Here is a 27,035-nt window from a genome sequence, read left to right on the forward strand (position 1 = left end):
GAGAGAGAGAGAGAGAGAGAGTGATGAATTTACCGACCAATATATGGGACTGACATGCGGGAGGTAAATTCACCTCGCTCCTACTGGAGAATCTTTTAGTCAACTTGAACATTTAGCTTTTCTTAATTCTGCATGGTTGAGTAATGTGGGTGGAGTTTGGGAACAGTCCCATTAATTCTCCACAGTGCCATGGGGAAGAAGATATATTAATCCACTTAAGTCACCGAGTCCATTTAAAGGCCCCCGGTTATGAGGTCACGTTCATTTTGTCTTCAATTCATCTCTCCTGGCCTCACTCAGCGGGCCGTCTGGGAGAGTCATGACAGCAGAGAAGAGCGGGCCCGTGGTGAGCGTTAAATCGGAGGACGGCAGGAGCGAGGAAGGCTCCGAAACCAGCTCGGATAAGGTGTTCTACAAGGAGAGAGGCCACTGGAACAACAAGATTGAGTTTTTCCTGTCCGTGGCTGGAGAGATCATTGGCCTGGGCAATGTCTGGAGGTTCCCCTACCTCTGCTACAAGAACGGTGGAGGTAAGAAGTTAAGAACTAGATAAAGTGCCCCTCAGGGCACAGGTCTCCAAAAGGGCAGGTCAGGTTGTGGCCTCCTGGTGGCGCTATGATAGGCCAATGTGAAAAGGGTGCCATTTCCTCTTACGCCTTGGATGGCAATTGGATGATTTGAGGCATTTTGTTCCAAAAAATGTGTTTTGCAAAAATCCACCTGTTGGTGGCGCTATAACAGGCCAATGTGAAAAGGGTGGGATATATTCCTCAGCCTAGTAGGAAAGTCTGTGATAGATTTCACGTAAATTGCATGCTGCGTTCATGATTTGAGGAATTTTGTTCAAAACAGGCCAATCGTGCAAACTTTGAAAGTCAATGTTAGTCAATTAGGATGGAATATGAAATATCGGACAGATCCGTCTTGAACACATGACTATAGAGATAGTGTGTAACGATTTGCGGAATTTTTGGACATAATCTGGAGGAGGTAATAGCAAAAAATGTGTTTTTCAAAAGTCGGCCTCCTGGCGCGATAACAGGCCGTTCTTGGGGCATAGGTTCATCGTTGGCATCCAGGGAGTGTGCGTACAAAATGTGATATCGACCGGGTTAACGGTGCCAGAGATTAGCTGGTAGCAGACGGACGGACACACACACACATGCACGCATTACTGTATTCTCAACATGTCCTGTACAGTACAATCCTCAGCGTTAATGTTCCTGTGTTTGTGTTGAAGGTGCCTTCTTCGTTCCGTATGTCATCTTCTTCATATGCTGCGGCATTCCCGTGTTCTTCCTGGAGACGGCGTTGGGTCAGTTCACCAGCGAGGGAGGAATCACCTGCTGGAGGAAGATCTGCCCGCTGTTTGAAGGTATACCACACACTTGCGTTATCTCTGCAATGTGTTGTTTATTCTGTCCAGTGGGGGACAGTGAACTAAGTACCTTTTACTTTAGACTGGGAGGCATACCATTTTCGTGTTTACGACCCGGTCGGGAGCGGATGGTAACTTACGCCATGTTGTAGTCAGTGTTGATTTTGTCGACTAAAACTAAGACGAAAAATGTTCGTCGACTACCTTTTTTCACTGACGAAAACCAAATGGAAACGAAATGAGAACTAAGCTATGATGACTAAAACTAAGACTAAATATATTGACAATTTCGTCAACAAATAAAAACATTTTACACTTGGTTGCATGCTGAAAATAGCCGATCGACTATTTTCCGATCCGAATAGCCGATCGGCTATTTAAGTGTAAAATCAGTCATTACGACGGCATCAAGGCCCGCCAAAATAAATGTAGTCGGCTAAATCAACTGTAGATTTAGTAGTCTAAAATATTATGACATTTAGTCGACTGAAACTAGACTAACACTAAAACATTCCGGTGACTAAAATGTGACTAAAACTAAGTAAAACCTATTCAAGAGACTACGACTAAAACTAAAATCTAAATTTGCTGCCAAAAACAACACTGGTTGTAGTTACTGGTTTGTAGTCATCAGGCCAGAACAACCAAACCGGAGTCAGTAGTACCCAAAATTCCCCGTGATCAAAAAGGGAATCGTAACTTTAGGGCCTACCCAATAAAAGCCTCGATGTGGCGCTTAACCCATTTAGACCTGAGGACGATTCTACAAATGGCTTCTAAATCCTGACAGTTTTCTGAAAAACCCATGTTTCTATGTCAGTGGTGCTCAACCTTTTTCATGTCAAGGACCCCCAGAATTATCTGTAATTGGCCGCCGACCCCCATCTGAAAATATGTAGTTCCAGCGACCTCCCAGAAGCAAAGATTTGAGTTAAAAACGTTCACTGTGAAAGAATATATATTCAAAGATTTGCACTACATTTTCACGATTTTTCAAAAATAGCAGACCTACAAGCTCATAGCGCGGCACTCATATCCATCTTTTATTCCAACTCGTAGCGACTGCATGGCGAGACAAAAAACGATGCCGAACACAACGGAAACCACAAACCGGAATAAGATTTCTTTAGTTTATTATTATTATTATTTTTAGATTTTTCTATCCGGTCTAGACCGGATCACACAGACGATTTAGAAACACCGACCAGGCTTTCCTCCGAGGGGGAAAGTCTGGTGACACAAGGTTACATTTACTTAAGTACTGTACTTGAGTATAATTCCAAGGTATTTGTACTTTACTTGTGAATTTCCACTATCCAATACTTTTACTTCTACTCCACTACATTTATTTGAAAACTTTAGGCTGAGCTCACACCTTTCATGCAATTCTCTGTGCTCGTTGGGTGTTGTGTCATGGCCGCCCAGCGGCCCAATGCATTTCCAATGGAGGTCACATGGTTTGTGTTGTGTGAGGGGGAGGGGCGCAGTCATCCGCCCTTCCCCCTCACACAACACAATGTTGGGTCAAACCATGTGACCTCCATTGGAAATGCATTGGGCCGCTGGGCGGCCATGACACAACACCCAACGAGCACAGAGAATTGCATGAAAGGTGTGAGCTCAGCCTTAGGGTGCACTCACACAATGTTGGGTCAAACCATGTGACCTCCATTGGAAATGCATTGGGCGTCCATGACACAACACAACATGCATCCAACGAGCATCCAACGAGCACAGAATTGCATGAAAGGTGTGAGCTCAGCCATAGAGGAATGAAGGTTAGCCGCATGCAGCAAGACAGAATACATGTGTGTGAATGAGAGGAACCCAAGTGGAACAGTGAGGTTACAAGGAGTAGACGTGAAGAAGGTGGACGACTTACTTATAGGGTCAATATTTCAGAGCAATGGAGAGTGTGGAAAAGAGGTGTGGAAACGAGTGCAAGCAGGTTAGAATTGTGATAGGAAAGTACCAGCAAGAATGAAAGGGAAGACGGTGGTGAGACCAGCTATGTTGCATGGTTTAGAGCACTGGTTCCCAAACTTGTTCATGTCAAGTTGACACCAATGAGCCCGCGGACCCCCATTTGGAAAAGATATGCCAGGGACCCCAATAAGAGAAGATTTTTACAGCATTGATTCTGAACCCAGCGAAGGAGGAATTTTAATTTCAAGGACCCCCAGTTTGACATGCATTAGTCTACGGACCCCCATTTAATGTAATTTCTATCTCTGCGACCCCCGATTTATATCGCAAAATCAATGTTAATTTAACTCTTCCATTTGTACACTCTCAGAGATACAGACCCATAAAGGAGAGAGTCCGCACACAGGATTGCTCCAATGGTGTTCTTTTATTGAAACACCATAGTTAAGACACGACGTTTCGACCGCAGGCGGCCTTCATCAGGTGATGAAGGCCGCCTGCGGTCGAAACGTTGTGTCTTAACTATGGTGTTTAGTAGGGGTGTAACGATACACTGTAACAGCGATACGATACGTATCACGATACATGGTTGACGATACGATACGTGGGCCATATTGGTTCAATATGGCGATCCGATACGATACGGTTCAATGATTTGAAATCGATACAGTAACTATTTAAAATACATTGACATTATTTTGAATGATGGTGGTTAAGTAAAACATCTGAGTACCTTTCCCACCACTGCTTAGTGTCCAGTACATGGATGGCTTTCGTGCACACAGCGTTTTCTAATGTTGTAGTATCGCTTTTTCAACCTCATGCCATCTGGAGAAAGATACAGAACCTTACCATGGAAAAAGGTTCGTTTCAGTAGGAGTTGTGTCCCCTCAGCCATCGCGGCATTAAACAAACTGCCCCGTTTTTCTGTATTATGTGTTGTTTTTGTTGTTGGTGTTGAACAGACCTGTGAAGATGAATATCCTTCGGGACCATACAGATTATTATTATTATTATTATAGTATCTGCTGTGCACAAATCATGAAAGTCGATGTCAGTGCTTCACCTTTTGCTATGATATAAACAAAAACAAATCAATAGATTTCCTTTGCATCTTCCCAGTATAATGTGTTGGATTGTTGGAACTACTGTATACCAGGGGTTCTCAACGTTTTTGGCCGGGGACCCCCGGAAATGATTTGGCAATGTATCGGGACCCCCGCCCCGCCCCCTCCCGACCCCCAATATAAATTGACTGCTACAATAACCTTAACCCATTTTGGGCGGGAACCCCTTTTGGTGTTTTAAGCATTGTTATAATTTAGCTATTGAAAAATAGCAGATCTACAAGCTCATAGCGCGCCACCGAGTGGCGCGCTACGAGCTTGTAGATCTGCTATTTTTGAAAAAAAAAATTTTTTTGGGGAAAATAATTTGGGGACCCCCTAAAATAATTTGGCGACCCCCCCCGAGGGGTCGCGACCCACGGGTTGAGAACCCCTGCTGTATACAAGCAAGATGCTAAGAACAGGAAGACTTGTTCTATAGCACTTTGATCAGTGGTTCCCAAAGTGAGGTCTGGGGACCCCCAGGGGTACTTGAGGGAGTTCAAGGGGGGGACCCAGCTAAATGATAAATTGGAACCAAATGGACCCTTATGGGTCTGTAACTCAGAGAGTGTACAAATGTGTACACTCTCAGAGTTAAATTAGCATTGATTTTACAATATAAATTGGGGGTCCCAGAGATAGAAATGCTATTAAATAGGGGTCCGTAGACTAATGCATGTCAAACTGGGGGTCCTTGAAATTAAACGGGTTGAGAATCACTGCTAGAGCCGTGAAAATCGTATCTTATGGGGGGTCCCTGTCATATTATTTTCAAATGGGGGGCTGATTTAGGGGTCCTTGACATGAAAAAGTTTGGGAACCACTGTTTTACACCATCCTGATATATACCAATCCTTCTCTACCTATACACTGTACAGGTATCGGCTATGCAACCCAGGTGATCGAGGCCTATCTAAATATCTACTATGTGGTGATCTTGGCCTGGTCTATCTTCTACCTCTTCAACTGTTTTACCATGGAGCTGCCATGGGCCAGCTGTGGCCACTACTGGAACACAGGTACTGCTATAGCAGAAAAGTGGAGAGTGGCTTTCTTTGTTGTGTGCAAAGTTTAGATCTATTATCTTCATTTTAAGATATCCATTTAAGATGTCGATCATCACATTTCATTCCAGGCAAATACAAACAAATCGTTGTTTTGTCCTCCCACAGTCATCGACCCTTTCATTCCTGGAACATTATTAATGAGTACCACAGACGAATAACAGTCTAAGTCCTGCACACTATTGATCCATAATATATAAATGATAGATAAGGGTTCAGGACAACGAGGCCTTTTCGTGGAGGGTCAGTCTGAAATTTGGACTTAGACTGTTTTTCGTCTGTGGTACTCTTGTACCTGAAGATCTTGGCCTAGTAATATTCAAGAAGAATTATGACAAATATTGGCTATTGACTGTTAAAATTGACTAATGGGAGTGTGGGGACATTATGCCATTGTATCTTCTCTGGGATATAACTCATCCTCTCTCATTGAATAGGCCTATAGTATTCTCTTCCCTGAGCACCGGTGATTTGAGAGCTCCTACTACCTCTCTGTCTGTCTTTGTCTTTGTCTCAGCCATATATGGCTGATAACATAATGCATTTTCCATGAGATGTCACTCTGTTTCCACAGATAACTGTGTTGACTCCCAAACAAATTCTACCAACTTTACAAACCCCAATGCCAGCTCTCCAGTCATAGAGTTCTGGGAGTGAGTACATTATTTTCTCATTTTCTTTTCACCTCATTCAAAATCATTTCTGTTTCAATGCCAGGGCTACAAAGGACCAATACAGTATGACATCACTGGATATAGGCCCACTTTACACGAGAACGTAAATCGCTCTGGATTAAGAGCGTCTGCTAAATGCCTAAATTGTAAATTGTAACGGTTCATATAGAAAAAGGCAAAATAAAGTATTTTTTGAATCCGCAAAACGTGTGACATCATGGCTCACATGTGTTCACAACACTTATGTTTATTGCATTGATGCAATAAACGACCCCGCTTTGGGAACCACTGATTTAGGCTAATCAAATACTGGGTATATATTGATACATGAATGTTACCCTTTGGGTTGTGGGAATAATGTCAAATCTTTCCCATTTTGACAGTATTTATAATAGCCTATTATGAGGGGTCTCCCATGGCTCTTTACTGTAGGTCCGCTCCTCCCCCTCTACACCTTATTGTCCCTGAAAATAGCCAATCTACAAGCTAGGCCAGACATGGGCAACTGCCCGCCCGGGGGCCACATTCACTTAATGCGGCCCGCAATTTAATAGCGGAATAAGTATTGATTTCAGCTGCTCCAATATTAGTAATTTAAGGACTAGTATTAAAACGTGATTGTCTTTTTTTTTATGTCCAATGTATTTGTATTCAAGTTCATAAGTAGCCTGTAACTAAATGCATTTGAAATGAAATAAAATACTTTTCACGATTCCAATTCAAAACGAATTCAGGATTCCAATTCAAGATAGATCAGCAATTTTTTTGCTACTTTTGTGTGACAAAATGGGCATTGATTTATGAAAAGAGTGAAAATACGGAGAGGTTTCTGCCCCGACAGCAACGATATGCAATGTGGCTCCCTGGAATAAGTGTGGAAATAGTAGCCCTCGTTTCCCTCATCAAAGTTGCCCACCCGTGAGCAGTGGTGGGAAAAGTAGTAAAGTAAAAGTAAAAGTACCAATACTGCAATTTAGAACTACTTCGTTACAAGTACGGAATTGAAAATGTACTTGAGTAAAAGTACTAAAGTATCGGCATCAAAATGTACTTAAAGTACTAAAAGAAAAGTACTCATTGTGCAGAATGTCCCATTTCACAAGTTCAAAATGTGTACAAAATCTATTGAAAATAGCAGATCTACAAGCTTGTAGATCGGCTATTTTCGAATGGCCGAAATATATAGTTCAAGTGGTTAATGTATGTTTTCTAATCAAAATTAAAATCTCCAAAGTAACTAGTAACTAAAGTTTTCAAATAATTGTAGTGGAGTAAAAGTACACATTTTAAGTGAAGTTAAGTGATGGTGCATGTGGCCCGGGTGCCACATGCACCTTCACTTAATGTGGCCCTCACGTTAATATCAGAATATTGATATATTATTGATTTCAGCTGTTACAAACATGCAAACATGACCCGCTTTAATTACTTCAGTCTAAATTCTTAAAATGTTTGTCTTTTATATGTCCAATGTATTTGTATTTAGTTCATAACGTTTAAAAATATATAATTAAAGGCCTTAGAAATTACATTTGAAATTACATAAAAATGTTCATTTCCAGGATTCCAATTAAAAAAAACACACCCGTGTGAAGTAAGTGGTGCAACTCCGTGTGGGGGTCCCCGGGGGGGGGGGGGGTGGGGGAGTTCTGGCACCCAGGGTGCCGGCCCGATTCCGGCAAGCCGCCCCGCGTCCGAAACGGTTGAGAAATGACAGAGTTACCGTGTGGGGGTCCCTCTACTGTACTGTACTGTACTGTACTGTACTGTACTGTACAATTTACAATTTAGGCATTTAGCAGACGCTCTTAATCCAGAGCGACTTACAATAGGCTGTACTATACTGGCACACCCAAAATCACCATATATACAGTTAATATGTGCGTGTGTGTTTGTGTGCGTGTAGGTTGCGCACAGGTGGTGAAAAACAACCATGCTGTTTTCGTGCTCAGACGCACCCAGCCAGCCACCCAGGCAGGCAGGCAGGCACCCACACACATACTCACTTAAGGAAGTGGTTGCACCACTTAAAAATAGCAAAACATAATAATTCAAGATTTAAATTCAAATATAGCAAAAATAGCAGACAAGCTCAAAACGCGTCACAGTGTGACGCGTTTTGAGCTTGTAGATCTGTTATTTTTGACACTATATACAGCAGGTTTCCCCAATTAATTTTCCTCAAGGGCCATATTTTGACTAGGGTACCAGGCTGGGGGCCGAGTCCACACGCGCAAGGTCGAGGTCATTTGAAAAGGATGCCCAGTTTGACATGCATATACTGACCCCCATTTAATGCCATTTATATCTGGGACCCCCTTCCAGTATATGTGACACTCAGCGATTAACCGTGACAGTGGGTGCCGACAGGGATGTGCAGAGTGTGTTAGAGGGGCTAAAATCCCGTATAGAGGGCACTTTTGGACAAAATTTGTGAAAATAGCAGATCTACAAGCTCACAACGCGTCGCACTGCAATGCATTGTGAGCTTGTAGATCTGCTATTTTCGGGGCGCAACCCATCACTCTTTAGCTATAGATATGCGGTTTATATGACATGGATTTCTAAACAAATTTGTTCAATGCAAAATACTGTGTTCAAGTTCAGTAGAATAAAAGCAATTCTCCTGAATGCTGCCTTCCAGCATGGCATGGAAAGGAGTGGCATTTGCATTTCTTTCACCATGTAGTAAATGCTGCATTCATGGTCTGGAGAGGGCAGTTGTTTTACAGACGGATAAAAGGGCATGGGGCTGAAGCCCCCTTTGATGTCTATGTGTGCCGATCTCTGCGGCATGTATATAGCCTGAAAAGAAAAGCAGCCACAGCTGATAGAATGGCAGCTTCAGTTGACCGCGTGTCACTGACCCCTGCTAGAACCTCTCACCCGATAATTAGCCAGGCCTTTTTTCATATTCTGTGTCGACAGCTATGGCCTCGGAGGGCCAGCTGTCTCCCAGCTAGACCCGTGTTTGTGTGCAACATGGCAGCGAATCAGCTTTCCCTGTCAGCGTGTTATGCTTACCACACTTCCTGTCGCACTGCCAGAGGATACGCTAACTAAAATCCGGGAATGTTAATTGGACGACAAACAACAAACGCCGACCGGGGCCTAAGTATGAACTATGCCAAGGAATATGTCACGTGTTTCACTGTATGTACAGTGTGAACAGAAAATGGAACTGTGGAGAAATTCCCTGCAGGAATCGCTTACAGTAAGATATTGTTGCAGTATCCAGCAGAAACTGCTTACAGTATATCTCCATTTAACTTTTTATTATTATTATTATTATTATTATTAATGCCTTACTTTTATTTGGTAGAATCGCCATTAGCTGTGCCCTAAAGCACCGCTATAGTTTTCCTGGGGTCCACATATAAAAACAATACTATACATTTAAAACATATAACTTGACCATGTGCTACAGTCTAAAGACAATTATAACGATAGCTATACTGCACTTAAACCCTATACTTTGTTTTTTGGAGTCTTACAAGGCTCTGTACTAGAGGCGCTAAATTTTGCCCCTCTACACCCACACACGCACACACATACGCACGCACGCACGCACGCACGCACGCACGCACGCACGCACGCACGCACGCACGCACGCACGCACGCACCTCACTCTCCCCATCCACTCACTGACCATGCAGCGACAGCCAGGCTTCTGTCGGACCTCTGTGTTCTTGGTGGCTGTGGACAGCCACCAAGAACATGTCACTATGATCAATGGCTGGTCAGGAGCTATATGGGGTGTGAACTCTGTGGCAAAGCGTTGGCAGCTTCCCTCTCTTTTTTATTCTCCCTCCCTCTGTGCCGTCGCCCCCCCTGGCCGCGAGTCAGAGCACAGGAAGTGCACTGTGCACGTTTGTCAGTTCACACACACCAGACACCACTGACTGACGAGCGAGTGATGTCATTATCACTGGCGAATGAAATGGCTTGCGTCACCACGCCGCATCGCGGTTAATATCAATAAACCACTTCAAAGAGAGAAGAGGAAAACTTCTGCAATCATGGCTGCACCTTAGCCCCAATACGTTCCCTCAGTCCCTACGCTCATTCTGTAGCCCCAATACGTTCCCTCAGTCCCTAAAACTCATTCTGTAGCTCCGAGATGAGGTCACATTCACACCCGCTCGCTCCCACCGAGGTTCAGAAACGGCGCATGGTTTCCAAAAGGAACATTTCTTACCCTTTTCTGCACAATGAATACAAAAAGTGAAGGGCTACTAGCGTGCTAAACCAATTTAAGCTTATGAACGGCCAAGAAAATCCAAGTTGAAACAGTTAAACGAGCGTTTAAATCGGTTGTTTAGTCAGCCGCTTGCGTGTGCGCGACACTGCGCGTGCATGTCGAGTGAACTTGGAAATCTAATTCCACATTCGACCAGGGGAGGCTTTTCAACTTCCTTGAAAAAAACATGCTAAACAACCGATTTAAATGCTCGTTTAACCGTTTAAACTTGAATTTTCTTGGCCATTCATAAGCTTAAATTATTTTAGCATGCTAGTAGCCCTTCACTTTCTGGATTCAATTTGCAGAAAAGGGTAAGAAACGTTCCTTTTGGAAACCATGAGCCGTTTCTGAACCGTGGTGGGAGCGGGCGTGGATGTGACCTCATCTCGGAGCTACAGAATGAGCGTAGGGACTGAGGGACCATATTGCGGCCAGAGCCTTAGATATAGACTTAGTTACGCAAACTGCGTTCACTACATGGGGTGTCATAGAGTAAATCCTAATATCTCCAAACTATGAATCCTTGTGTTGCCTCATTATTATGTCTTCCTGAGCATGTGTCCCACAGATTGCCATAACAGGGGCCAGTCCAATGGCGGCTCTCCTACATAGACTACGCATTGAGCATGCATGGGGACAACCAACTGGGCCAAGTCCTGGACCAGAAGTAGGCAGAAATGCATTGGACTCACTCCGACTCAGGCAACAGCCCAGCTTTAATGATCTTAAATCCCTTTATTTTAAATTGTTTTGTAGTAATAGTATAACAACATTAAAGAGACTTTAGTTGTTACTGTACAATACTTTAAAACGTTGTCATGTTGCACACATGCTTAAAATAGCTTGTCTCAGTTCAGGCTGCATGAACAGCGCTCGAGCGCTCGGTTTCTGCCCCCTCAATGTCGTAACTCTTCTATTAGATGGCTCATGGGCTGCACCTGTGTGCATGAATCACTCCACGGCATGACGTCACTGTATAGGGCAGAGACCTCGTATTTCTATATTTTATATATTTCGATATATATTTATTATTTTTGAGTGGTGTAAACCACTCCTACGACTGGCTTTGTTAGTTTACGTGTCTGTCTGTCTGTCTGTCTGTCTGTCTGTCTGTCTGTCTGTTCGTACCAAAATGAGCATGGTTGCTACGGTCACCCAGTTCACCCGGGTGTGATTTAATTACGTCAGACATTACGTCAGACCACAGCTGATCAGGCTATATAAGACCTTACACCACTCAGTTCACACGGGTGTTTTTTTTTTAAATGAATGCCCTTCTTCATCAAACAAGTGTTGCACAAAAGTAGCTCTCCTAATATTAAAATGACTTTTTAAATAATAAAAAAGGAACAGCTACAGTACAAGGCTTCGAGACGACCGCAACGATTATCTAAATTCCCAACATGTTTCTCTCTACGTGTGTGTGTGTGTGTGTGTGTGTGCACGTGCGTGCGTGCGTGCGTGCGTGCGTGCGTGCGTGCGTGCGTGCGTGCGTTGCTTGCGTGTGTGTGTGTGTAGACGACGAGTGCTGAAGATATCAGATGGCATTGAACACATGGGGGGGATGCGCTGGGAGCTGGCCATGTGTCTGGCTCTGGCCTGGTTCATCTGTTACTTCTGCATCTGGAAAGGACCCAAATCCACGGGCAAGGTAAGAAACAAGCAAGCCAGCTGTCCTCCTATGTCTTCCTCAGTTCGATTCTGTCCCAAAACAGCTGATGGTTAAAGTTCCAACGGATGCTGCATGTCAGCCCGTTGCTTACAAGTACATGTGTGTGTATAGTGTGCATGTGTGTGTATTTGTCTCTATAGCTGGGTGCCAGAGGTATAGTGGAGACTGGAGAACCATTTATTTACTGCGTTTCCTCATAAGTATAGGAGCAAGAGACTTCCTGCTTGGAGGTTTACATTTTGGGGAGCATGTGATTAGCACCGTTATGCCAGGCAAGACCAATTAATCCAAGAAAGGAAACATCCATTAATATTTCAACTCAATGCGGCATGTTACTCACGTTTTAAGTACATGTTGAAGCACAAAGATAAAAGCTAACCTATATCCCCCCAACAAAGAGTGAATGTAGCACTCAATTCAAACAGTGGTTTTCAAGCAGTGGTCCGGGGACCACCAGTGGTCTGGCCGTCCGGGGACCACCAGTGGTCCGGGGACCACCAGTGGTCCGGCCGTCCGGGGACCACCAGTGGTCCGGCCATCCGGGGACCACCAGTGGTCCTTGAGGGGATTCCAGGTGGTCCCTGCAGCTAAATGATGGAGAGTTGGTAACAAATTGGACCCTCTACGCTCTCGAGTAAAATGATTGTTAAATACCTGCATTAGGCTATCCATTAACAAGAATTAACAGGTCGTTTCGAGGAAGCAATCTGATTGGTTGAAACGGCTTCTAGCCATGGATCAAACAGCCCCATTCACCACCTAATCAAAACAAAGAATTCAGCTGCTCTGTTTTCCCAGAGCCCTAGCAAACTCGGTGGCTAGGCTAGCTAGTTTCTGGGACATGTGTGGTCGTAGTGACTACATCTGTCATTAAAAATGTATATTTTTTTCAGCGATTTTCTTAGTTTTAAGGGTAACTGTTGTATAATTGCAATATTACACTTGAGGGCCACTTCAGTGATGCTTGCGGAACTCGACTTCGTCTCGTTCCTTACCGCATCACTGTCGTGGCAATAATCACGTTAAACCACACCCTCTCGTGTAATATTGCTTAAGTCTACACAATTAGAGCATGTAAAATAATTGTCATTTTGATCAATGTTTGCCTTATTTCTCCCATGGTACCACATCACTACAGCATGGGATTGTGGACAAAATACTATCCAAACGACAACATATTCTTTAGTTTTGCGTCTGCGAGGCTAAATCTCATCAAATGATGGTCCGCTCCGTACGTGGCTCAAATGCTGAACAAATAATGGACCTCGACATGCAAAGGGTTGAAAACCACGCTTTTAAAATGTGTGTGCCTGCATGCAAAGTAAACTCAGTGCAGAGCTAAATTAACAGTTCCATACAGTAAAAACTCTTTGGGAGGACGTACTGCACAGTATACTCCCATGTAACCACACAGGACAAAGACAGAAAAGGTGGGGGAGAATCTGCCTCCCCACCTTCTTTCGCTCAGCAGTTCTTAAGAAACTCCTCAAAGATTCAGTGAGCCAGAATGAGCTGTGAGAGAGAGAGAGAGAGAGAGAGAGAGAGAGAGAGAGAGAGAGAGAGAGAGAGTGTGAACAAAAATAAATTAATGGACCCACGCTGTACAGGACGGGGGAGAAGGAGAGCAGGCAGCAGCGATGCCTGTATCTCCATGAAGTGTCTTTTGTCTGGATGTGAAGTAAGAGCAAAGAATGCTTCTTCATGGCTGGGCTTTAGCGGCCGGTCCAAGATTGATTCCTGCATTCAATGGAGGGAAAGTAGAGCGTTCATGAGGAGCATGCAGAGTATTCCTTTCTTCCTAACGTCCTCCTCCACCTCCTCCTCCTCTCTGTCTATCTCTCCCTCTCCCTCTCCCTCTCTCTCATCTTCTGAGACATTACCACATCTTCACTAGAGAGAGAGAGAGAGAGAGAGAGAGAGAGAGAGAGAGAGAGAGAGAGAGAGAGAGAGAGAGAGAGAGAGAGAGAGAGAGAGAGAGTGTGAGTGAGTGAGTGAGTGAGTGAGTGAGTGAGTGAGTGAGTGAGTGTGTGAGTGTGTGAGTGAGTGAGTGAGTGAGTGAGAGAGATGCTTTCTTCTATACAGAGCCCCTCAGACCATTGAGCTACCCTGCGTTAAGCTGTTTGTTTTGTAGGCCATGTTTGCCAGCCATTCTCACATTTAAGCCCTCCCGTTAGATTTACGGCAAAGGCAGGGGCAAGTTTGACCAGTAAATTTCAGAGGGTGGTTTTAAACGTGCCCCCGCGGTGAGCTGGAGGGAGCACGAGAAGCATCACGAGTTCACATGGAGATGGAATATGTTTCTATTCATCTGCGGAGAGGGGGAGAGAGCGAGAGAGAGAGAGAGAGAGAGAGAGAGAGAGAGAGGAGCCAAGCAGTGGTTTCGGATGTGTAATCGTTTTATTAGTCTAATTGAAAAAGGGATGAATCGAGCGGAAGACACTTTTTTTCCCCCACATTTTTTCCCACACTCTCCCTGTAGGCCCAACTGGGATTAACACAGTTTGGCGTGGACAGATTAAGGTCTCTGCAGGTGACACTAGTGTCCAGCCACTGTTTTGCTTGAGATTCTTCAATAAAGTTTACCTTTATATTTGACTTTACTTTATATGTGGCCGTGAGAAAAAGGACGGGACCTTGTCGTCTGCATTCAACCCATGCAGCTTTTGAACAGCAGTTAGAGGTGGTCTTGCTCAATGACACATTGACACTTGATGCAATGTTGGGATGAGCAAAGTGTGAACTCCCAGCCAGGTGCAGACTGCCATATCTACTGAGCCCCAGCGAAACTGTTACGACGGAAGGCTAATTCATTGCCTAGCCATGGCAAAGCGAAGATCTCTTGTGTCTGAAGATAGCGATTTTATTTACAGGTTGCGTCTACCGTATGACATGGGCACCGTTTATACTTTGTCATGAAAGTCCACGCCTGCGGTATGCTCTTTACAACTTAAACTTGGCTTGAATTCACTTGGTGTTAACAAGCGGTTTTAACAGTACTCTAGTCACACATCTGCTCCAGGATTCTAAGCGTGAACAGGAGATTAATGAGCACAGTACATCAAGTTCCACTAGCGGGACAGTTGCTTACATTGTTGTTACATTCAGAGCCCATTCACCAAACTGCTGTACAAGGTAGCATTCCCTCCCGGTCACCTGGGTAATTGGAGTGTCAGTAGGTGTACGCATACATGTAGGTGTACGCATACATGTATGTATACAGTATGTGTCTGAATGTGAGATGTACACGTGCCTGTCTGAATAGTCATTTTTGTCGCACCACTTATTTGCACCGTGTGGGCGCGCACGCGCGCGCGTGCGTGCGTGCGTTTTGTGCCGAGCAGCACATTTTCCCACACTGCCAGCATCAGTCTTCTGAGCTCCTCCCGTTTAAGAGACCGTGCCAGAACAGCCTTCTTTTCTTCTCGGCCTCCCGGCTTGGCTCTGCTCTGCTCTGTTCTGCTCTGGCCTCAATTGGACTTTGACTGGGTGCCAACGAGCCAGGGGATGTACGTTGCTCGCCGCTCGCCTTCCAAGAGGCCTGGGTCTTTGTTCAAGGGGGTTTCTAAGAGCCTTGAACACAGTTCTGCGAAAAAACTGAATAGCTGGATAGAGGAGGAGCCACGGTTTGAGAGGCTTTGCAAGTGTGAGACTGTGTGCCGCAGGTATTGGTTGTAGTCACTTGGAATGCTATGTACGCGGCTGAATTCAAAGCTACGCATGATAGCCAATAAACACGAGTATTCTCAGATGGCAAGCGGACTGATGGCTTATTTATGCCCGACTTATGCTTAGTTGCGTGCCGGTGTCTTGCACCGGAAATAGACAATCTACAAGCTCACAATACATCATCCTGTGACATGTTGTGAGCTTGTACATCGTCTATTTTCAGTGCAAGGCATGTTGGCAAGTATAAATGCAGGCTTTGTGCTTTATTGTACACCCATGTTGCTTGCTGGGAATAGCACTTGTATGCTTTATTTCAGACAGGAGAGTGTAGAGAAACCAAGGGAAGGGAGAGACATGCCAGACAAGATGATCGGGCCAGATTCAAACGTTGGTCTTCGCGCTCACGAGGACTATTATTAGCCTATATTGTAAGGCTCTGTAGCCACTGAACGGTACTGTCATCATAGCTCAAAATAGTTAACCCTAGAACACTAAACATGGGTGATTTTCACCCGGACGATAAGATTTTTGCAATTTTCATAATGAAGCTGATGTCTGAGGTGGGTGGGTCTTTCAGTACCTTCATGATGCTCAGTGACATCATAGAAGGCTTGTTTCCCTGTTCGGGTGAATTTCACCCATGTTTAGTGATAGTGTGATAGAGAAAAATCCAATACACCCACAATGGGACTCAGGGACTACAGATGGCCCATTTACATTGAGGTGAAAACTGACATGTTGATTAATGAGCTTTGTCCCTAAATAAATAAATAAAATAAAATTGACTTTTTTTTCCTTTTTCACACTGGACCATTCGCACATGTCTTAGGAATGGGTGGACCAAATGAGAAGTTCCCAACTTCATTTATCTTTTTTTAGGAATATTAAAAAAATTACAATGCACGTTTTTCACCGAATTTGCCCCCCCCCCCCCCTGCCCATGATAGGCCCCCCCATGAAATCTATTTATTGTTTTTTTGTGAAAAGTCATGATGAAATATTAAAGAAGAGTACCTCACGTTGCCATGTATTGCTGTACTGCAATATATTTTTATGAGAAATATTTTTCTCATGGAATATTTTATATTGGGTAAAATATACCCGTGTTTAGTGATGGTGTAACAAAAAAATATGTTTAGTGTTAAGTTGTCCCTCCAGCTGTATAGATGTTTGTGAAAACGACTTCTGCGACTGTGGCTGGTCTGGTTAGGCTCTGATGGCGACAGTGAACATCACTTTGACACTTCACAGCCCAACACATGCTATTTCTGGCTTTTTACTTTCTTTCGTTCTCAGTATGTTCATGCAAGTGTGTGTGTGTTTGAGTCTGTGGGTCTATGTGTGAACATTTGTGCCAGTGAAAGACAGAGTTGGCTAAGTGCCCTGTCCCCAAACACCTGATTTATCTCACACCAAAAATAGCAAATCCACAAGCTTGTAGATTGGCAATTATGTGTGTTAGACACGACACAACTAAAGCATGAACCATATAGGCTGAACTCTAAAGTCTCTTAGCTGTGCTGAATATCTCCTAGGTTTTCTCCTCTTCCTCCACATCCTCCTCCGTGTCCTCCAGAGAATACTGCTGATGTTGGGCAGAAACCTCTTATCTCCATATTTGAACTGTTCATGTTTTGCATAGATTGCCTAGTGCCTATACTTCATCATACTCAGTGGTGTACTATTATATCATATTTGTTTTGACAAAAATATGTTTTTTGACTTGTCGTTTAATTTTATGGATATGGTTAAGCATTGTAAACCCTGTTTCTAAATTGGCTATATATACACGTATGCATGGTTTAATAGTGTGTTGCTCACATGCACGCAAATCCACGTACATGTCTTATGGGGCGTCCCCCCCACGTTTTGTTTTTGTGGAGGGACAGACAGTAGGCTGATAGGAAACATGGGGAGAGAGATGCAGTAAATGTCCAACCAAGGTTCATGTTTCAGGTTGTTATTAGAGAAAGTAAAAGATGAGTGTTATTTTTATATATGTATAAATATGTTATATACGCTAAATATTCTATAGCGATTTTTTTTATTATTATTTACTATAGTATACTGTCTAGAACCCAAGAAATTACATCTGGCCACAAAAGATCACAGGATCTGCTGAATGTGAAGGTAGCCTACTGGGGGGAAGCCACACTGTGTGTAGGCTCACTATGTCAGTTTGACGAGCCGTTTCGACCGAAAATCAACCGCTAATTCCCAGTAGCCTAGGTTACTTATTACACCGATCTTATCTAGCCGATCGGACCTGTAGTCTGGAGCCTACTGGCTGCGATTGGTGTTGATGACACGTTAACCGATCTTATCGGTCTACTCAGGTCTACTGGACATGCTGGGAGCCTACTGAAAATGACAAGCCTCCTCATACCCTCCCCTAAACTTAACCGCAAGCATGTCGCAGCGCGGTCCTAATATTAACGCATGTTCGCCAACCTTAATCCTGTCGTTTTGGTCTACTGCCTACTAAAAACGACAAGCCTCCTCATACCCTCCCCTAAACTTAACCGCAAGCATGTTGCAGTGCGGTCCTAATATTAACGCATGTTCCAACCTTAATCCTGTCGTTTTGGTCTACTGCCTACTAAAAATGACAAGCCTCCTCATACCCTCCCCTAAACTTAACCGCAAGCATGTTGCAGTGCGGTCCTAATATTAACGCATGTTCGCCAACCTTAAGTCGTTTTTTTTTTATCAGTCGGCAGAGCATGCCCATACTTGTCGAAAACAATCGTACTGATCCTAAGTGATCACTGCGGTCTTGTCTATTGATAACAGTCGAAACGGGTAGTTTGACACATTCAGTAGATCTCGTGATCTTTTGTGGCCAGATGTAATTTCTTGGGGTCTAGTAGGACTATAGTAAAGAATTAAAAAATCACACCCGTGTGAACTGAGTGGTTCTCTCTCTCTCTCTCTGTAATTTCTTGGGGTCTAGTAGGACTATAGTAAAGAATACAAAAATCACACCTGTGTGAACTGAGTCTCTCTCTCTCTCTCTCTCTGGCACAACAGCGCCACTTTTGCCCCTACTCTGTTTCTGGCACAACAGCGCCACTTTTGCCCCTACTGGTACTCATATAGTAACATAGTAACACGCTACTGGTACTCGAAACATAGTCACAGGTTAAAACGGACATTGCTTTTCCTTGGAGTGGTTGCACCACTCAAAAAAGAAATCGCTGTCAAATGTTGTAAAGAAAATAAGAAATACATAATTTAGCCCCATTCTTAACTCAACTCAACTTATTAGCCACTTTCACATTCAATCTTCAGTGTGTATATATATATATATGTGTATATGGATTGTGGACATTAATTTATTTAAACTGTACATAATTATGCATGCATGTGTGTGTGTTTGACGTGTGTTTGTGCGTGTGTTCGTGCGTGCGTGCGTGTTTGCAGGTGGTCTATGTGACGGCTACGTTTCCCTACGCCATGCTGTTGATCCTGCTGGTCAGGGGCGTGACGCTGCCCGGTGCATACGACGGCATCATGTTCTACCTCTACCCCGACATGTCACGACTGTCAGACCCACAGGTAGGAGGAACCCCTATCGAAATGCCATAGACATCATGACAAATGTGATGAGGTCAGCACATTTTGGGCACATTTGGGCTAAGTGGCTATGGCTGCTTTTAGCCCAAGGAGTGTATATTTTGTGCAAAACTAATGCTTGGAATGGATTCAGAATGTCACATAAATGTCACATAAAGCAAAAGGAAAATTTGACATCTTTGCCTGCCATATAGGATGTTAATGGTAGAGTCACAAGAAAGTCACAAGAAAAGATTGCCCAATAGGTCAGCAAGTGGATTAATGCAGGGGTTCTCAACGTTTTTGGCCGGGGACCCCCGGAAATGCTTTGGCAATGTCTCGGGACCCCCGCCCCGCCCCCTCCCGACCCCCAATATAAATTGACTGCTACAATAACCTTAACCCATTTTGGGCGGGAACCTCTTTTGGTGTTTTAAGCATTATGTTATAATTTAGCTATTGAAAAATAGCAGATCTACAAGCTCATAGCGCGCCACCGAGTGGCGCGCTACGAGCTTGTAGGTCTGCTATTTTAGAAAAATCGTGAAAATAAAAATTTAAAAATATAACTTTTTTTTTTTTTTTTTTTTCTTTTTTTAAATAATTTGGGGACCCCCTAAAATAATTTGGCGACCCCCCGAGGGGTCGCGACCCACGGGTTGAGAACCCCTGCTTTAAACAAAAGAAGCCCGTCGGCTGCCGGACTATACCGGTGCACAACTCACTTCAAGGGAAAGGCTCGCTCGACTCAAGGACAGTCTGTAAGCGTTCAGGAGGATGCTGCTGGGCGCAGGTTCAGAAAATACCTAGACGGAGAATACAATCTGCACTCTCTGTAGTCTTTAGGAGTCTTGTTTAATAATGATATAGGATCTACAGCAGCAGGCAAACCAAACATACGCGTTTTGGCGCACAGGCCAGGTCAGTGTAGGAATTTAGCAGAAATTATATGTTGTATGTGGGTGGATGCAATTATGAGATTTATGAAGTAACTGAACCGTCCAGAACCAATGCAAAGACTATAGGGCGGTCCTTCATATGGGGTAGTTTTCTAAGCAGTGGGCGTATAGGTTTGTTATTGGCGTGTTTCTCGCCATTGTTCTCATGCTCTCAAGGAGGGCAAGCTTCCACGTTAGTGCTTCACAGAAGCTTCCGTAGGCGTCACAGAGCAGATGTTCGGGGCTGACAAGTCCCAGAGAAGATGCGCAGTGATTGGCCAGTATAGTCACTTGAGTGGCAGCGTAGCGAAGCATGCCTTCCGCACTTCCGGCACACTTCCTCATTTTGTTCCTAAGCGCACTTCCGCCCTTCCGTCGACACACATGGCTCCAACGAACTGCAGCGGCCAATGAGGCATCTATTGTTTCTATCTATGGTTGTTCTAGGCATTAGGCTATGTTGAATTTGACAAGAAATCACCAGACATTGGAAGGTGGAGTCATCCGATCGTCCAGCAACGCAAGTCTACTAGAAAAGCTGACTAATCAAGCGTAAGCGATAGTTAATTGAGGCACGGAAGGCAGAAGGTTATTATATATGTGTATATATAGTTCCCCTCATTCATTCCCCCTAGTAATTAATTCTGCTTCTATAAATCAGCTACCTCTCCTGGCCACGCCCTCATTCCCACAGTGCAATTCAGGCGGCCTATACTTAAGCAGCCTCAGACTCATTCTCCATGCTGAGCTGTCAAAGCAGCTCGTGCAGCGTCTGCGTGAAAATGTCCCTCCTCCCTGTAGTTCTTAGTCCAGGGGTTATGGGATATTATTGTATTGTTTGCGATTGTGTAGATTCATTGTGTTGAATCATGCGTTGTGTTATTACTGTGTATTGTTGTTCATGGAATTATTGTATCTTTGTCTCTGCTCTGGGGGGTCGTTGATATCAGAGCTGTGTCTCGGTGCACAGATAATCAGAGATATCAAATGTGATGTAAACATTGCAACAGCGTTGTGAGGCTTGCCTTGTAGATCAGCATTTGTTGCCAAATGTTTTCTCACCTAAGCTACACCATACCAGCACATGCAGTTACACAGACATACATGCGCATGCACGCACGGACGCACACATACAGTACACACATGCACACAGCAAGCAGACTTCACCTGGTCCGTAAAAGGCAGACATCCATCGGCAAAGGTCTCTAAGCAACCAGTGTTGTTTTTGGCAGCAAATTTCTATTTTAGTTTTAGTCATAGTCTCTTGAATAGTTTTCATTTAGTTTTCGTCACATTTTAGTCACCCGGAATGTTTTAGTGTTAGTCTAGTTTTAGTCGACTAAATATCATACGATTTTAGTCGACTAAATCTACAGGTGATTTAGTCGACTAAAATGTATTTTGGCGGGCCTCGATGCCGTCGTAATGACTGATTTTACGCTTGCTGAAAATAGCCGATCTACAAGCTCTGCGACGCGCTTGTAGGTCGGCTATTTTCAGCATGCAACCAAGTGTAAAATGACTTGTGTCTTTTACTTATACTGGATCTGTTGTCCACTATTCCCTTTATTGGTTGACAAAATCAACAGTATTTTTAGTCTTAGATTTAGTCATCATTAGCTTAGTTTACATTTAGTTTTTATGTCGTTTTTGTCAGTGAAAAAAGGTAGTCGACGGACATTTTTCGTCTTAGTTTTAGTCGACGAAATCAACACTGTAAGCAACGGTGCACCGCCGACAAATGTCAGTGGAGGTGGTCTTGTCATGACAATGTGGAGAGAGAGAGAGATAGCGGATGTGAGAGAACGATACAGAGACAGCAAGGCCCTTATTTATCAATGCGGTGTAGACACAAAATTGGGTGTACACCTACACCGGGTGTACACCAGGTGTACACCCAATTTGGGGTGTACACCGCATTGATAAATAAGGGCCTTGAGTGCAAGCGTGTATACGGCAGAGTGAACTACATATAGAAAGACACATCACCTTCATCTGTGATGTGTGTTTCTATAGACAGAAAGACACACTGTCCAATCACTGAATCTTTAACAAACCCAAAGGCAAGATACAAAGGTCAAGATACTGTACATGTTGTAGTTATTATACACTGTAACTTACACATACTGTGTAAAGTAAAGTCCTCAGGGTTAAAGATGGAGTGCCATGATTTTTTTCCACCCTAAAACATGATCATCAGGTCTTATTGTTATATAAGGAGGAAGAAGTTTTTCAAAAAAGTGTACAGTATTGTTAAAATGTCGTTTTTATGTGGGCACCCCCACCAGTTCATTAAGTATGCCTGGTTTGCCTGGTGGGTGGTGATCCACCTGAACTTAAGCCGCACCCACAGCTGTAGTTGTATGATAAAGGGGGAGGAGTTAGGGGAGGGGCTGATAATGTGATGTCACTATATTACGTTTTTTTTCATTGGCACGTTTGACTGTCAAGTGTTCAGCCTCCAGGAAGAAACCCTAAATACAAAGTTAATACACCATTGCACATAAAAACGACTCCAGGGTGTCACCTCACACATGAAAAACTGGAAACTGGTGTCACTCCATCTTTAATGTATCCATTTGTAACTCTAGAGCAGGGGTGGGCAACTTTGACGACGGGGAGGGCCAATATATTTCCACACTCACTCCAGATGGGCCGCAGTGCATATTACTGTCGTGGCAAAAATAGCCGATCTACAAGCTCAAAACGCGTCGCAATGCGACACGTTTTGAGCTTGTAGATCAGCTATTTTTGCTATATTTGAATTGAAAACCAAATTTGATATTGGCTATCCTGAAAAGTAACATTTTTATTTAATTTCAAATACATTTCTTTATAGTTATGTTAACTTTATAAACTAAATACAAATACATTGGACATGTAAAAAAGACAATAACATTTTAATACTATACTCATTAAGCTATGTACTAAAGCTGGTCATGTTTGCATGTTTGGAATTGTAACAGCTGAAATAAAACATTTATCAGTATCCCAATGTTAACCTGAGGGCTGCATTAAGTGAAGGTGGGGGCCGAAGGTGTGGCCCCCGGGCCGCCAGTTGCCCATGTATGCTCTAGAGGGTATACAAATTTAAACCGTATATAGTATGGGTCCACATACTCTCACAGTTAAAGGTTGCATGGCATTCATTTTCATTTAGTTTTATTTTCCACTTTTCTTTTAGGTTTTATGACCTCAATTACACCCAAAAACCTGAACTTTGAACATTCTGTGGATTTTCTGTGGTCTGGGATTTTGTCTGTCTGTGAAGCCCTTTGAGCTGCGATGAAAACAGGCAAAACAGTGAAAACAGTGCCATCAGCTGGCAAATCCCATTGTCATATATGGGATTTGCAGGCTGTGACATCACAGTCAGCAGGAAAATCAGAGCACTTGTTTGAGCCAGAAAACCCCAGACCACAGAAAATCTACTGAATGTTAAAAGTTCAGGGTTTTTTTGGGTGCAATTGAGCTCAGAAAACCTTAAAGGTGTAGTGAAATGAAAAATACGTTTTTCACACTTTTAGACCATATCCGTGGTCATCATATGGTCATACCTAACAATGGATGCCAAAAAAGTGGGAAAATTCTCATTTTTGTGTGTTTTTATATCAAACGTCCATAAAAATATATTTTGTATTACTTCCTGAAAACGAAAACGTGCTGCGTGATGACGTGTCGAGGCCAACATCGATAAAAGCCAATAAAAATGAAGCTCACCAGTTTAATTCCCCATATCTCCGCATCCGTCCAGCACAGGCTGCACAGCTGCTACTGATTACAGAAATCTTCCGTTTGTATTCCCATTCAAGATAACATCCAGAGAGTGTATTACTCGGTTTCAACTTAATCATCACGCTAAAAATGTATCTGAAAACATTATAGGGTAGAAATAAGCCACATTAAGAGTAAACTGGTAAAGCTGGCCGACTATCAGATTTGTAAACAAACATCCACAGATTCCACACGCTGTCCTGCGTAGCATAGCTACCCGTCCCTAGCTACCGTCCCATCCCCTGAAGGGATGCGACGCTCTGATTGGTTCAGAAACTTCATAGCGGTGTTTCAACTTGAGACTTCAAAATAAAATGTCCACCATTTCCGTTTCACTACGCCTTTAAAAAAAATAAAGAAATGAAAGACTTGAGAACGATGCAACTAGGGAACCTAATAATACCCGTAATACAACTTGTAATAGCACCCATTTAAACTATCTGTCTGTGTCCCTTTTGTGCCCATACTGTATATGGAGATCTCTATATCTGTCTGTCTGCCTGTGCCTGAAGAGTGCAAACTGACTGTGAAAAGTGTACTGGTTAAGCAATCAATTTGCAGGTGTGGGGTTGCCATGGCAATCAATTGGCTGAGGCAGATGCTGGGAATTGCACAGGTGAGGGGACTTAGGCTGATTAGGCCCACTGGCAGAGCCTGAGCAGAGGCTTTTGTGGTGGTTCTGGAGAACCGTGGGCCCGACCGACTCGAAGCCAGGCACTGCACTCCCTGTGGGGGTTTGGAACTCGTGTGTCGAATGTGAAGTCGGTGGGGCAAACGGTTCTCGAGTTACGTACAATACAACCGTACACACACATGCCCAGACACGCAGAGACGTGGCACATTTATAGTAGGATTTAGACCTGAGGTCGATTCTACAAATGCCTTCTAAATTGTGACAGTTTTCTGAAAACCCTATGTTTCTATGTCAGTCTATGTCAATATGTTGTTCCAGGGACCCCCCCAGAAGCAAAGATTTGAGTTAAAAACGTTCGCTCTGAAATAATATATATTCCCAATTTGTGCCACATTTTCACGATCTTTCAAAAATAGCAGATCTGCAATTTTTCAGCTAAATTATGACATAATGCTTAAAACACCAACAGGGGTTCCCAACTTCCCGCCCAGGCACCAGTCAGTCCGCCTGTGGGCCGAGATGTGTTGAACGTAATAATGCTGCTCGCTTCGCTATTCACTTACTTTAAAGACAGGACAAGTCTGTTTCACACTCTGCTGCCACCACAGCCACATGTGGCCACGGTAATGACACACAAGTCTACGCCTAATTACACACCTTAGAGCACCGCCAGCCCACCACAGGGCATGTATGTTTTACGCAATCAATCAAATGAACAGATTTAATTAAAGCTAATGAGCATTTTAAGTCACTCTTGGCAGGCAAAATGTTATGGCAGACCTGGTATACTTGTCGCTGTACAGCAGATTGTTTTTTTTTTAATTATTTATTTATTTTTTGCCATTGGACATGCACCCTTTACGTCTGTGTGTTAAACAATAATATTTAACCAATGAAAAGTATTTAAAAAAGTGCTTCGGTATGTCAGTTTTAATCACAAAGTACAGTAGCATACAGTAGGCTAGATAGTACAGTTAATTGTGTATTTTCACAAATCTTGGAAGATCTTTCAGTCATTCCGTAGCGTATAGCTGCTGTTCAATGACTGTGTTGTAGCATAGTAGAGAAAGAGAAAGAGAGCGCGAGTGAATGAAAGGCAGGGGGAGAGAAAGAGGGAGGGAGTGTTAGGTGGAGAGACGGACAGAACAAGACGCGGAAACAAACAGATGGAGAGAGGCATGGGTACACAAGGGTGATAAAGAAGCGCTGCTGTTTGGCAGCTATAGCGAGGAAGACATTACTTCTGACACCCGATGTTAAATGAGCTTCCTCGGGGGGACAATCAGCCCTCTGTTCTGTGTGGTGCGGGGACGGTGTTGAGCCGTGATGGGACTATATGTGTGTGACCCCTCTACCCCATTTACACCCCCAGGTCTTCATCATGCCTCTCCCCTATTCCCCCCCCCTCCCTCCGTAGTTCCCTGCACCTTTCTTGTCTGTTCTCCCGCTTTCTCCAGCATCATTCACAGCTCCACCGCCCCCCCCCCCTCTTCAAGGTATGGGGGGGCCACCAGGGGGGCCACCAAGAGGGGGCCACCACGTTTCATTTCAATTCAATTTCCATTCAGTTTAACCACTTTCCACCTGGCGTCCGACATTTTTTTTTTTTTAAGATATTTTTTTGCGGCTTACGCCTTTTATTGGTTTTTGAAGGGACAGACAGTAGGCTGACAGGAAACGGGAGAGAGATGGGGGAAGACATGCAGTAAAGGCCGTGTCGGGCTCGGGAGTCGAACCCGCGGCACACTGCGACTGGATTACCAGTCGGGTGCCCAGACGGTTACGCCACCGCCTGGGCGCGTCCGACATTATTGTAATAATAATAATAATATCTGCAAGCTCTGCTTCGCATCGCGATGCATTTTTGTGCCTGTAGATCTGCTATTTCCCCCCTTACTTTTTTTAAGCCCTTTTCCATCATAACCCAGGCGATCACCACCCTCCTCTGTTCAGCATGCACAACTGATCAGGGACGTGCAGAGAGTGTTAGAGGGGCAGGGGCTGGAATCCCATATAAAGAGGGCACTTTTGGACAAAAATAGCGAAAATAGCAGATCTACAAATAAAGCACTCTTTAGCTAGTGGAGATATATGGTGTACGTACGACATGGATTTCTAAACAAATTTGACCAATGCAAAACACTGTTCAAGTTCAAGAGACAAAAAGCAATTCTCCTGAATGCTGGCATGGAAAAAGGAGTGGCATTTGCATTTCTTTCACCATGTAGTAAATGCTGCATTCGTGGTCTGGAAAGGGCGGGTAAAAGGGCAGGGGCTTGAAGTCCCCTTTGACGTATATGTGTGCACGTCCCTGCAAATGATATATGTGACTATTTGACATGTGACTGCTGGGATATACGTTACCATCTCTTTGCAGTGTCATACTCATCCCATTCCAGTAA

The 27,035-nt window shown here is 43.8% G+C and overlaps 1 protein-coding gene across 1 annotated transcript in view; it reads left to right on the forward strand.

The window, feature by feature from the left end:
- Positions 1 to 319: 319 nt before the first annotated feature.
- The window catches only part of slc6a11b (solute carrier family 6 member 11b), a gene marked incomplete at its 5' end in the record, with an annotated part of 49,606 nt that continues 22,890 nt past the window's right edge, over positions 320 to 27,035 (forward strand). Inside the window, 6 exons of the mRNA XM_079510390.1 lie at positions 320 to 530; positions 1,241 to 1,375; positions 5,292 to 5,432; positions 6,052 to 6,130; positions 11,913 to 12,045; positions 19,156 to 19,290. Of these exons, the coding sequence (XP_079366516.1) occupies positions 320 to 530; positions 1,241 to 1,375; positions 5,292 to 5,432; positions 6,052 to 6,130; positions 11,913 to 12,045; positions 19,156 to 19,290 (834 nt within the window). The remainder of the gene's footprint in view (positions 531 to 1,240; positions 1,376 to 5,291; positions 5,433 to 6,051; positions 6,131 to 11,912; positions 12,046 to 19,155; positions 19,291 to 27,035) is intronic.

Source organism: Electrona antarctica (assembly GCF_951216825.1).
Source record: "Electrona antarctica genome assembly, chromosome: 9".
Lineage (NCBI taxonomy): Eukaryota > Metazoa > Chordata > Actinopteri > Myctophiformes > Myctophidae > Electrona > Electrona antarctica.